Here is a 12637-nt window from a genome sequence, read left to right on the forward strand (position 1 = left end):
GACAGGCACCATGTTGTTTTGTCACATTGTTGGGTCTCAGGAGGATGAATATGAGAGAACTGTTGGCAATGGATTACTCCAAGTTTTGAAACTCTAAATTTAATTCTTGACAAAGGATCTGGCCACATAAACACATTTATTAAGTTATTATTACTGGCATTTCAAATTGTATGATATTATCCACACAACTTGTGCTTTTCTGTATGTTCTGCCCAAAGATCACAATAAAACTTAACCTTTGTTCAAACATTGTACATTTTATTAAGCAAAAAACATTATAAATAAAAAAAAAAAAGTGCATAGAAAAATTAAACAGGTTTAGAAATATGTATACAACTATTTACAAACTTAGGGTTCATTTGTACAAGGTAGCAAAGACAATTTTTTATTCCATTTTTAACTTTTTTTTAAAATAACCTACACAGAAACAGACTGATTTTTCCCAATAAGCTCTAGGAGACGCATCATCACAGGAGGCCCTGACTAGTGCTTTGCATCCTTCATTGCACACAAGCCAACTCTGCATGACAGTACAGATCAAGCGATTTTCTATTCTCACCTAGTTTTGCATTAGTATTACTCGATATTGTCTGAACAGCTTGAGGTAGAATCCTTGCAAGTCTGGGAGGTTCAAATAAAATTTCAGGATCTTGACTGCGATCACCCCCCCTTAAAAGGAAATAAAGCAGGAGACGACAATGTGATTGGGGGGAAAAACGCACAGGATGTGAAGTCTGTTAACTGCTCCTCTGACTAATCCAAATAAAACAAGCAACTAAGACCATGACAATTAAAAGAAATACAGCTGGCTCAAAACATCACTTCTTAAAAAGGTCACGTTGCAAGAACTCATCCTCAAACAATGTTCAAAGGAAAGAAAAACGGAAAACGGTTAAAAACAACGAAAAACCCTGAAGAAAATTCCGATAAGACCTTGGCCACATACGAAGCACAGATCTATAGGTATGTAATCCCCATAAAGACATACTGGAATAAATACAACACTCCTACAGTTTGAGCAATTTTTTATACTCTTAAGAAATGAACAATGGCATCAGCTTGTCGATTTTTCAGCATGGAGAAGCGGAACCGACTCAATATTTACGGAAACTCTAAGGTGCTGAGTGCCAGGTCACCATCTCAATAACTCTTCTATAAATATATATAGATATATTTCTGCTGCACAGTTTAATGCAGTAATGAGATTTTGTAAGTCACCAGTATACAGTCCTATTTCTATAGGACACATTTAAACATTCTAAATCCCAAGATAATGCTCCAATTGTATGTGCAATTGTGGCAAAGAAATAATTTTATTGCATGATGTCATCACACCTCTAGAAGCTGTGATGCAAAGAGGATGCGTTTAGCAGTCACAATTAGCTTAAGTAGTGTCCTCTACTTTACAACATAAAATAAAAATATTTATATACTCTCCAGGCATGATTCTGTATTGACACAAGGCTCTTGTTTGCAAAAGAAATTGAAATCCTCAGATGATCACAAACATGCTGAATATTCGGAATGGGGTTTGCTTGTTTAAAGACACCATGGACATATATGGGCACAAGGTTTGTGTTTTCGCTTGCTTTTATAGCTCCAGACATTCCAAATATAGCATGTACTTTTTTCGGTTCTCTAACATGACAGAGGAACTACGTTTTTTCCTCTTTAGGACTCATGTTAGGCTTAGCACCATTGAGGCCTTCAAGTGGACTGTAAAAAAAACTATACAGTATTACGCCACACCACAAGCGCAAAAAACAAAGAACAAGCTTTTGCGAAAAGAATGAAGTAGTCTGTTACACCTGCCTGTAAAAATGCAAAGAAAACCAAAAATAAATAATTAAAAAACTGGTACAAAGAGAGAAAAAAGTAGGGTTTTTCAAGCAAAGATGCTCTCCAGAGACGCACAGTGAAATGCAATGAACATGTCCATTACCGACTGCCATGCACAAGAAGTAAATTGATGGGTTATACTAAGGGGTTATACAGTGTTGTCCTGAGCAGTTTGAGTCTTTCTCAGCTACACACAAGACTGTGTGGTCTAGAATTAAAACTATAGATAAACAGTCCTCAATTATACATTTACATCATTTAATTAGTAGTATGCATGTTTATACAGAGTATCTTCACTGCCACTAAGGTTTTGCACACTATGTGGTCCACACTATAAAATGTTTCTCAAGCACATGAGCTTGAGAATCTAACACATTAAGGTGGGCTAGTGGAAAAAGGGGAGGGGGATATTCATTGTTATGGGTTTAAAGGTTTGTTCAGAAACTGGTTGCTGGAACAGCCCTGCCGAAAACATTCAGCTTTTAAAAAGATTAAAGGAAAATGTAAAAAGTTGCCACAATTGCCACAAATTACTCTACAACTCTGCCAATCAAAGAATAACAACGTTCTTGCAATGTTTGATGTTTCCTTTCTGCTGAGATAAGCTAGCCCTCCATTTCTCTGTTGCCTCTCCTCACGAAACTCTATATTTTTCAGCTGAAACTCTTGCAAGTTGGTGTCTTCCTTTCCAATTCTCCAGAAATCTCCTAATATGTGCCGTCAGACCTGTAGAGACCTCCAAATTGAAGTGTTGACTCCATTTAGCCATGTTGTCTCTCTCTCTCTTCTGAAACCTTCTGCTTGGCCTCGTTCCAATGTTTTTACCCATCTACTTCTGCTCAGTTTAAGAAGCGTCGACAACGCTTGGCACCACAGTTGCAGCTGAGCTTGTTGCTGGCATCTTCTATGGGGAACTTGTAGTCATATGTTAGCTCTTCTCCACGGTAGATCTTCCGCAAGGCAAAAATGACTATGTGTTTCTGACCCTCCACGTTGATGACTCGAGAGTAGCAGTTTGGTTCACAGGAGTGGTTGATGAAGCGTGCTGCGTTACCATGCATCGTGGCATCTACCACGTCAAAGTCATCAATGCGGAACATGTAACATCCAATGCCCTGAATGAACAGAGTAAGAAGAGGTTGTAAGTGCAAACAACAGCAATATTCAGACTCTGACTAATCCCAAAACCTGATTTAGGGGTGAATCTCACGAAAACAGGTCAAGGTCACATTTCACCCCGGAATTGTATTTTCCACAATTAAAATGAAGCTTATTTGTTTGTTTAGAGCTTTATTAATCCCCATGGGGCAATTAGTTCAGACTGTCATGGTGCTTCACATATATAGACAACACTTAATACACATACATACAAATACTCAAAATACATAAAATATATAGAGGAAAAAAAATAAATTGTGTGTTACATAAACGAATTGCTTCAGGCACAAAAGTAAATTTGTAACGGTTTGTGGAACACCTGATTGTCCTTAAACACCGCTCAAGGGGGCATCCACTCAAATTAAAAGTTCAAAGGGTGTGTGCTATCTCCCAATATTTTATGCGCCATCCTCAACACTTGCTGTTTAAAATAAAATGTAAGACTACGTAAAGAAACACCCATAGTTTTTGAGCACATGTTTACAATACCTTGCAGATGATTTTCGTTCTTCATAGACAATGAAGAAAACCAACATATGAAAGAAAAATACAGAATACTTTCAACAAATGAATTATAAAAAGACCTATGAATGGGTCTCCGTACATTAAAGGAATTAAGCGTCCTCAACACAAACAATCTTTGGTGTGATTTTTTAATAATGGCACCAGTATTTTTATCAAACTTCAACATGTTATCAAAAATTGTCCCTAAATACTTGTATTCCTCTACTACATTCACCTGTGTACCATTAATAATCACAGGTTGAAGTGAAAGTGTTTTCTTACTAAAATTGTTAACCATCTCTTTAGTCTTTGAGACATTCAAGTCTAGTTTCATACTATTACACCAAGAGATAAAACTGTGTAGAGCCAGACCATATACCTGGTCTGAATGTGAAAGCAAGGAAAGAAGAACAGTATCATCCGCATATTTTACCGGATAACTGTTACCATGTAAACTCTGACAATCATTAGTGTACAATATAAAAAAGATTGGAGAAAGTACTCAACCATGTGGTGAACCTATAAAAGTGTTTAACGTATCCAATAAAACCCCATTAACCCTAACCTTTTGTTGCCTATCTGTTAAAAAGTTCATAATCCATGACACTACACCATGATTCAAATTAAACCGACTAATAAGTTTTTTCCCTAAAATAACAGGTTGCAGATTGTTTTTTTTTTTTTTTTTTTTTTTTTCCTTTTTCTCCCAATTTGGAATGCCCAATTCCCAATGCACTCTAAGTCCTCGTGGTCGCATAGTGATTCGTCTCAGTCTGGGTGGCGGAGGACGAATCCCAGTTGCCTCCGCGTCTGAGACAGTCAACCCGCGCATCTTATCACGTGGCTTGTTGAGCGCGTTACCACGGAGACATAGCACGTGTGGAGGCTTCACGCCATCCACCGCGGCAACCACGCTCAATTCACCATGCGCCCCACCGAGAACAAACCACATTATAGCGACCACGAGGAGGTTACCCCATGTGACTCTACCCTCCCTAGCAACCGGGCCAATTTGGTTGCTTACGAGACCTGGCTGGAGTCACTCAGCACGCCCTGGGATTCGAACTAGCGAACTCCAGGGGTGGTAGCCAGCGTATTTTACCACTGAGCTACCCAGGCCCCCTACAGGTTGCAGACTGTTAAATGCTGACGAGAAGTCCACAAACGCCTCACTTTTTTCCAGATGTTGATAAAGAGTATTAAACAGAAACAGTTTTGCATCATCTGCGGATCTAAAGCCCAACTAGTAACTGTCATCATATGCTTTTTGATCTCTATTTCGAAAGCCTTCATGACCAAAGAGGTCACACACACCTCCACCGCATTCTTTCCCTGTTGTGTGTTTATCTCTGTCCAGCCGGATAGGTACTCCAAAACCCTCAATCCATAAACCACTATCATCAATTGAGTCATCCAGCCAAGTTTCAGTAAACACCATCATGTGCATATTTCTGTATTCGTGCATAAAACTCACATTGGCCTGCAGTTCGTCCAGTTTATGGCGAAACGAGCGTACATTGCCTAAGAGTATTCCAGGCAGCGGGGTGAATCTTTGAGCCCTCTTTAGTCTGCGTCGAAGTCCACCGCGGTTCGCGCGTTTCCTCATTCTCCTTTTCAGACCCCGGGTATTCTCAGAAGGCCGGGTTAGTTCTTCAGGAATATTCCAAGCGGGATCGACAGGACCAGCATTTAAACGCAAACCCAACAGGAACTCCCTGGTCATCACAGGCACGCTCTCTGGAAAAACTCCTCCGAACGCCAAAACTGAGGCCGCTCTTCCCCAGTTAATCAGCAGCAACAAAAGCACTAACTTCCACAAACTTATTATCTTCACTTAAACAGAAACGTCTCACTCATGAGATTAAAGGAAAAAAATAAATAAATAAAAACACCTTAAAAGACACGTTAACGTACAAATATTGAAGCACACACGCAGCCCTGCCAGTCGCCGCACAAACAGCGCCCAGATGTCTTATTATTTTAGCGCTCTTCAGCACTTTTGTTTACACTGTGACGTTATACACATAATGGGAATTATTCTCACTGGTTATTCTCATTACTGCAACACAATAACATTTTACTGCATTAAAGTATAGTATTACATTACGGCAATACAATGATTTCATTTTATTTAACTACGCATAAATGAAATGCAGTACAACAAAAACGATCATGATGTATAAATACTTGAAAATGTAAAAATAAATAAATAAAACTGTGAAATACGGTAATAAGAGTGAGATTTTTTTGTTTTGCATAATGGTGATGAGAACTGGCAAAAGAAAACATCTTTTGCATATAGAAAATTAAGTCTATTTCAGAACCCCTTGTAGCATCCACAATTTTTAATATTGAATACTGACATTATATCAATTATGGAATTTTTTTTTGTAATTCCCACTATTTTCAGTGGTTATTTTTATTGTTGAAATGCATTGTTTGTGCACTGCAAAAAAAAAAAAAAAAAAAAAAAAAAAAACTAATACAATTATTTTTAATTCAGCTTAAAATAAAGGCAGAAAGGCGAAATGACGAAAATCATAAATGCCGATTATTTCCTTTGATATTGTAATTGCGATTATTAATTTAGTTTAATAGAATTTACATAAAAATACTTATTTTGTGAGGGGAAGTTGCATGCCATATTCTTTGTGTAGGCTATGCCTCAAAACAACTTGAGAATTTTGTTCCTGAATTGCTTTAATATTTGAATTGCATGTAAAATAAAAATACTGTACACAGTATAATTTAAAAAGTGAGCATTACTGATATGCTTTAGTCTCATTTAAACACGTCAAATTTGCCTCTACATTCATGTTGTAAATAGAAAATTTTGGCGCAATGGGAGTACACCTAAATGGAATGGTGTAATTGTAATCTTGATTATTTTTTATTTTCGATTAATTGTGCAGGGCTAAAAGGCAATACAACAATTACAACCATGATGTAAAAATACTTGACTATGTAAAAAAATTTGGGGGGCATTACATTAAGGTGAATGAGATTTCTGATTTTAGTTTTCCATTACAGTAATGACAGCTGGAGGGTAGGTTTGCTTAATTGCCATGAAAACAATGTCGGAATGGTCCTAAAAATAACCAAAATATTAATAATAACAAAAAATATTGATCTTCCTTTCTTTTGATTTTAGGGTGCAAAAATGTTCCGAAAGTGTTCTCGGTTTTGTGAGATTGACCCATAGATCAATTTGGGATCAACATTGAAAAGGGGCAAAAACATAGTGATCTAAACACCCAAAATAAATGTATGTAATTTAACCTAGTGATAATGATTTTGAAATCATAAATACACTCTTTACATGACACATCTGTGCCTTTCCACTTGCCTTGCCATCGTAATACTTCTCTCGCTTGTCTGTAAGAACCGAACGAATGACAATGCCTGAATACTCGATGACCATCTCTCCTGCCTCTATGTTTCGCTTGCAGAAAAGTCCTCTTCCGTGGATCGCAGACCTAAGACATCAATGAGAGTTACAGGAATGAATGTGACTTACATGTGAATGAGAGATTTAGCCTGCCAAAGTAAATATTGTAGTTTACATCTAAAACAACATTAGCTTTCAGCAACTGCAAAAGAGGGGTCAGGATTAAGAAAGTGAAAAGTGATGCAAGTATTCATTTCCATAACATAAATAAGCATTTCATAGCTCGATATTGACTAAATGTTTAAACAAGTAAAAATATAACGTTTGTTTGAACATTCCAGATAGTCCAACAGTGGCTCAATCATTGGTGTGAGTTTGGGGCGATACTGTCTGACTGTCCCAACCAACGTTAGGCAGCGGAAATGTTCATTAATCCTGTTTGAAAATAGTAATTATTTTGCTATTTTGTTTGGTGATGCTATTAAAGAAATAACACACTATCATTAACAAAACAATAAACAAACTCTAAAACAAACAGTACAGCACCAGCAAGAATTTGGCAATGGGTTGCAGACTTGATTCCAAAGTTTATTTTTAGACATCATGTTTCCCTTGAGTTGCTGCCAAGTTACAAACACACTGATCATTTAACACACACTTACACACTTCAACTGTAAATCAGACTTCATAAAATATATAAAACACGCTTCTTATATATTTTTAAGAAATCACTAGGGTACGGTAAACAAACATTTCCTTCCTGCTATTGCCATATTTGTACATGGTACCATTCTGATGTGGCTTCTGCAAAATGTTCGCCAGACGAAGTGATAATTTTCAGACTTGAGGGTTAATGAAACTATGACTCAGAACCTCATTTGAAGGTTAAAATAAAATCTGTTAGCCCACCTGTAAACACCAACGGCTTCTTTGGATGTTCTCTCTAGATGTCTAAAGCGCATAGCCATTGGAAGCTCCAAACTTGTTGCACGCCTGTAAAACATAATGGTAAAAAAAGAAGTGTATTAATCACATCAATCATCTAAAATAACAATACTGAGAGTTACACCAAGAAAGAAAAATGACAACACCATCACCACCTTAAAGACTTAAAAAGGAACAAGATGTAGGAACACAGTGTTCTTATACATTTTTTGATGTATTCATTTCTACTTTATTTATTATTTTTAAAATTGATTATCGTTTACTATTTTTATTTTTTTTACATTTATTTAAAATACATTTTAATTATTTTGATTTCAAATTAAAACATTTAAAATTTTAATTTACATAATTCATTTATATATATATATATATATATATGTATATATGTATGTAAAACTAAATTTATTGATTATTGTATACCACTCTTATTTATCCCTTTAAGCTCTGAAGGGGTTTTTAAAGATTTCCAGTTTCAGTGGCATACCCAAAATTAAAGGCTTATAACTTGACAAAACAAATAAGTAGGGTCAAGTGTTTGGCATCATTGTAAAGAACATTTTTCTAATTTTTTAATGAAATAGATTATGATAAATTTTTGAGCCAAAGAAACTGCTAGGAGAAGAAAAAAAAAATTAGCCAAAAATGTACCTTTTTCCTCATATTTTTCTGATTTTACATTATATATATATCTGGGTATAAATAAGGTGGTTCCAAAAAACAGCTTTTGATTTGTTCCCAGTCATGTCAACTGTAACTGAGAAAAATGTTGTTGATACAACAAAGCAATCAAAAGTTATAGCATAGGGGCTAGGTAGCTCAGCGAGTACTGACGCTGACTACCACCCCTAGAGTCACAAGTTTGTATCCAGGGTGTACTGAGGGACTCCAGCCAGGTCTCCTAAGCAACCAAATTGGCCCGGTTGCTAGGGAGGGTATAGTCACATAGGGGAGCCTCCTTTTTCATGAAGTTATAAGTGAAAACGCGGCATATAAGCAACCCTTTTTTGTTGTATTCTACTCTTTAAAAGCTTTCCTCTTTAACAGCATATGACACATGCCTATTTGATGAGTTTGATGTTTTTACCGATTACAATAATATGTGCAGTGCAAAATTATTAACAAATGATCAAAACAGAACACTTCTGATTTGTCTGCAAATTTCAAAGCACTTGTTCCGTTTTGGACATAATGTCTACAAGCATTGTAAAGTACAGCATCTAAGCTTTCAAACTATACCTATTTTGTGTTGGTCAAGACTGTAGTTATTAATATTTTGACAATGGTTGAATGAAACAAACAAAACATCAATGGTTTCTATGCATCATTATCACGGATATAACGTATTAGTGGAGGACGGAACTTATTCTTTTTAATGAGAACCTTAACTATGTTTTTCTTATAATTCTTATAAGGAGTACAACTCAAACTTTCATTCAGTAATATTCAAACCTTGTGGATTTGAGAAGAACTTCATCCTCTTCCTCATCATAAAGGCCAGTGTCAGGAAGCTGTCTGTGCTGAGACGCCAGGAAGTTAAACATATCAAAGGTTGACTTCCTGTGAAACACATAAGTAGGTGAATTTTCTTTACTCAGAAAGCATCCTTTTTTTAGACATACTAAATTGCGTCAGAATTTCTGCTCCTAGATAACATCACTGTGGTCATGAATTCATAGACTGATACATAGCACAACCAAACTCCCCTACACATTTGCTTATTGCCCACAACCATTGTGCAAAATATTTTCCTGCACCAGGCAACACTTAACTTTGTAACACCTACTCACTTGTTGCTAGTCATTTAACAAACACATTCTCATCCAAAGCAGGTGCTACAGACAAACCCACTACCACAACTTGTGCTCAAGTCCCTTGCACAAGGGTGATCCCAGTAACCATCTAATTAATTAAAATAAACATAGGTGAGAAAAGCCTTCAAATGAAGACAATTGAAAGACATTACATTAATGTGACAGATGAATAAAGTATCGAAAAGGGCATTAAAAATGGCTTTAGAAGTCAATATATTGTTTGTTTCATTTCCATATCATTGATCTGGTCATTGTCAATATTGCCATAGTTTGTAAATCCTTATTATGGAATTTTTTCAAGAGATGGGGCATGATTAAATGTAATTTTTATGACATTATTATTATTTTTATAAATAAGTAATTGCACTAAATGAACACAAACAGGTGAACTGACCTCAGGTATACTTCAGAGCGAGCACAGCCACTTGGGTTAATGGGTAAATCGTCCTCCTGACTAGCCTGCTTATGGAAGCGGAAGGTGTGACGTTGGCAGCATTTGGCCCCTTGGAGTTGCTCCACCAGGTAGACTACAGCATCATGCAGCATTCCCATCATACGAGCCCCGGTCATCCCAGAGAAAGACAGCTGTCTCAGACCAGCAACAGCACGGGCCTCCTGCACCCCCTCGATAACAGCTGTCCAAGCCACTGCAAAGGATTTGATACAAAGAAAAAACCATGAAGTCTACACAAGTGAGGTGCACAATATTTGCTTTGCTACTTTGACACAGGATTTGATTAAAATGCTCAAACGGAAAGAACAGTTTAAATATATAAAACATTATAAGATACATACAAAAAAAGCAACGTCCTCTCACTTTCAACTGCTTTTATTTTCAGCAAAATTAACATGTGTAAATATTTGTATGAACATAAAAAGATTAAACAACTAAGACATAAACTGAACAGAAATGGAATAATGTGTCCCTGAACAAAGGGGGCGGTCAAAATCAAAAGTAACAGTCAGTATCTGGTGTGGCCACCAGCTGCATTAAGTACTGCAGTGCATCTCCTCCTCATGGACTGAACCAGATTGCCAGTTCTTGCTGTGAGATGTTACCCCACTCCACCAAGGCACTTGCAAGTTCCTGAACATTTCTGGGGGGAATGGCCCTAGCCCTCACCCTCCGATCCAACAGTTCCCAGACTTGCTCAATGGGATTAAGATCCGGGCTCTTCACTGGCCATGGCAGAACACTGACATTCCTGTCTTGCAGGAAATCACGCACAGAACAAGCAGTATGGCTGGTGGCATTGTCATGCTGGAGGGTCATGTCAGGATGAGCCTGCAGGAAGGGTACCAAATGAGGGAGGAGGATGTCTTCCCTGTAACACAGAGCATTGAGACTGCCTGCAATGACAACAAGGTCAGTCCGATGATGCTGTGACACACCGCCCCCAGACCATGACGGACCCTCCACCTCCAAATCAATCCCGCTCCAGAGTACAGGCCTCAGTGTAGCATTCATTCCTTCGACGACAAACGCGAGTCCAACCTTCACCCCTGGTGAGACAAAACCACGACTCGTCAGTGAAGAGCACTTTTTGCCAATCCTGTCTGGTCCAGCGAAGGTGGGTTTGTGTCCATAGGCGATGTTGTTGCCGGTGATGTCTGGTAAGGTCCTTCCTTACAACAGGCCTACAAGTCCTCAGTCCAGCCTCTCTCAGCCTATTGCGGACAGTCTGAGCACTGATGGAAGGATTGTTAGTTCCTGGTGTAACTCGGGCAGTTGTTGTTGCCATCCTGTACCTGTCCCACATGTGTTATATTCAGATGTACCGATCCTGTGCAGGTGTTCTTACACGTGGTCTGCCACTGCGAGGACAATCAGCTGTCCTTCCTGTCTCCCTGTAGCGCTGTCTTAGGCATCTCACAGTACGGACATTGCAATTTATTGCCCTGGCCACATCTGCAGTCCTCATGCCTCCATGCAGTATGCCTAAGGCACGTTCACGCAGATGAGCAGGGATCCTGGGCATCTTTATTTTGGTGTTTTTCCAGAGTCAGTAGAAAGGTCTCTTTAGTATCCTACATTTTTATAACTGTGACCTTAATTGCCTACCGTCTGTAAGCTGTTAGTGTCTTAATGACCGTTCCACAGGTGCATGTTCATTAATTGTTTATAGTTCTTTGAACAAAGCATGGGAAACATTGTTTGAACCCTTTACAATACAGATCTGTAAAGTTATTTGGATTTTTACAAAATTATCTTTAAAATACAGTGTCCTGAAAAAGGGACATTTCTTTTTTTGCTGAGATATATATATATATAAAATAACTACATTTTAACTAATTAATCTCAAAATTTTCTGTGATTAATCCCGATTAATCATGGTACATTAAAACAAACTTTAAAATATAACCATAAATATATTTACTTTATTCTTTGTCTCAAATAATCTTTTATTTTATTTATTTACAGTTGAGTCAAGCATGTACCGCCTGGAAATTATATATGCAAATTTTAGCCACTGGAAATTAATGAAAATGTAGGAAGTGAGAAAAAAAAAAAAAAAAAAACACAGACACTGCATATATATATATATATATATATATACACACACACACACACACACACACACACACACACACACACACACACACACACATACACACATACACACACACCGATCAGCCACAACATTAAAACCACCTGCCTAATATCATGAAGGTCCCCCTCATGCCACCAAAACAGCTCTGACCCGTTGAGGCATGGACTCCACAAGACCTCTGAAGGTGTCCTGTGGTATCTGGCACCAAGACTTTAGCAGATCCTTTAAGTCCTGTAAGTTACAAGGTGGGGCCTCCATGGATTGGACTTGTTGGTTCAGCACATCCCATAGATGCTCAATCAGACTGAGATCTGGGTAATTTGGAGGCCAAGTCAACACCATGAACTCTTCGCCATGTTCCTCAAACCATTCCTGAACAATTTTTGTAGTGTGGCAGGGCGCATTATCCTGCTGAAAGAGGCCACTGCCATCAGGGAATT

The 12637-nt window shown here is 37.8% G+C and overlaps 1 protein-coding gene across 1 annotated transcript in view; it reads right to left on the reverse strand.

The window, feature by feature from the left end:
* Positions 1-236: 236 nt before the first annotated feature.
* Positions 237-12637, reverse strand: part of LOC127422178 (histone-lysine N-methyltransferase 2B-like) — a 67634-nt gene continuing 55233 nt past the window's right edge. The window contains exons 34-38 of the mRNA XM_051665514.1: positions 10040-10292; positions 9284-9391; positions 7799-7882; positions 6848-6977; positions 237-2954 (exon numbers count right to left, since the gene is read on the reverse strand). Of these exons, the coding sequence (XP_051521474.1) occupies positions 2679-2954; positions 6848-6977; positions 7799-7882; positions 9284-9391; positions 10040-10292 (851 nt within the window). The 3' untranslated portion in view covers positions 237-2678. The remainder of the gene's footprint in view (positions 2955-6847; positions 6978-7798; positions 7883-9283; positions 9392-10039; positions 10293-12637) is intronic.

This window comes from Myxocyprinus asiaticus, chromosome 31 (assembly GCF_019703515.2).
Source record: "Myxocyprinus asiaticus isolate MX2 ecotype Aquarium Trade chromosome 31, UBuf_Myxa_2, whole genome shotgun sequence".
Classification (NCBI taxonomy): Eukaryota; Metazoa; Chordata; class Actinopteri; order Cypriniformes; family Catostomidae; genus Myxocyprinus; species Myxocyprinus asiaticus.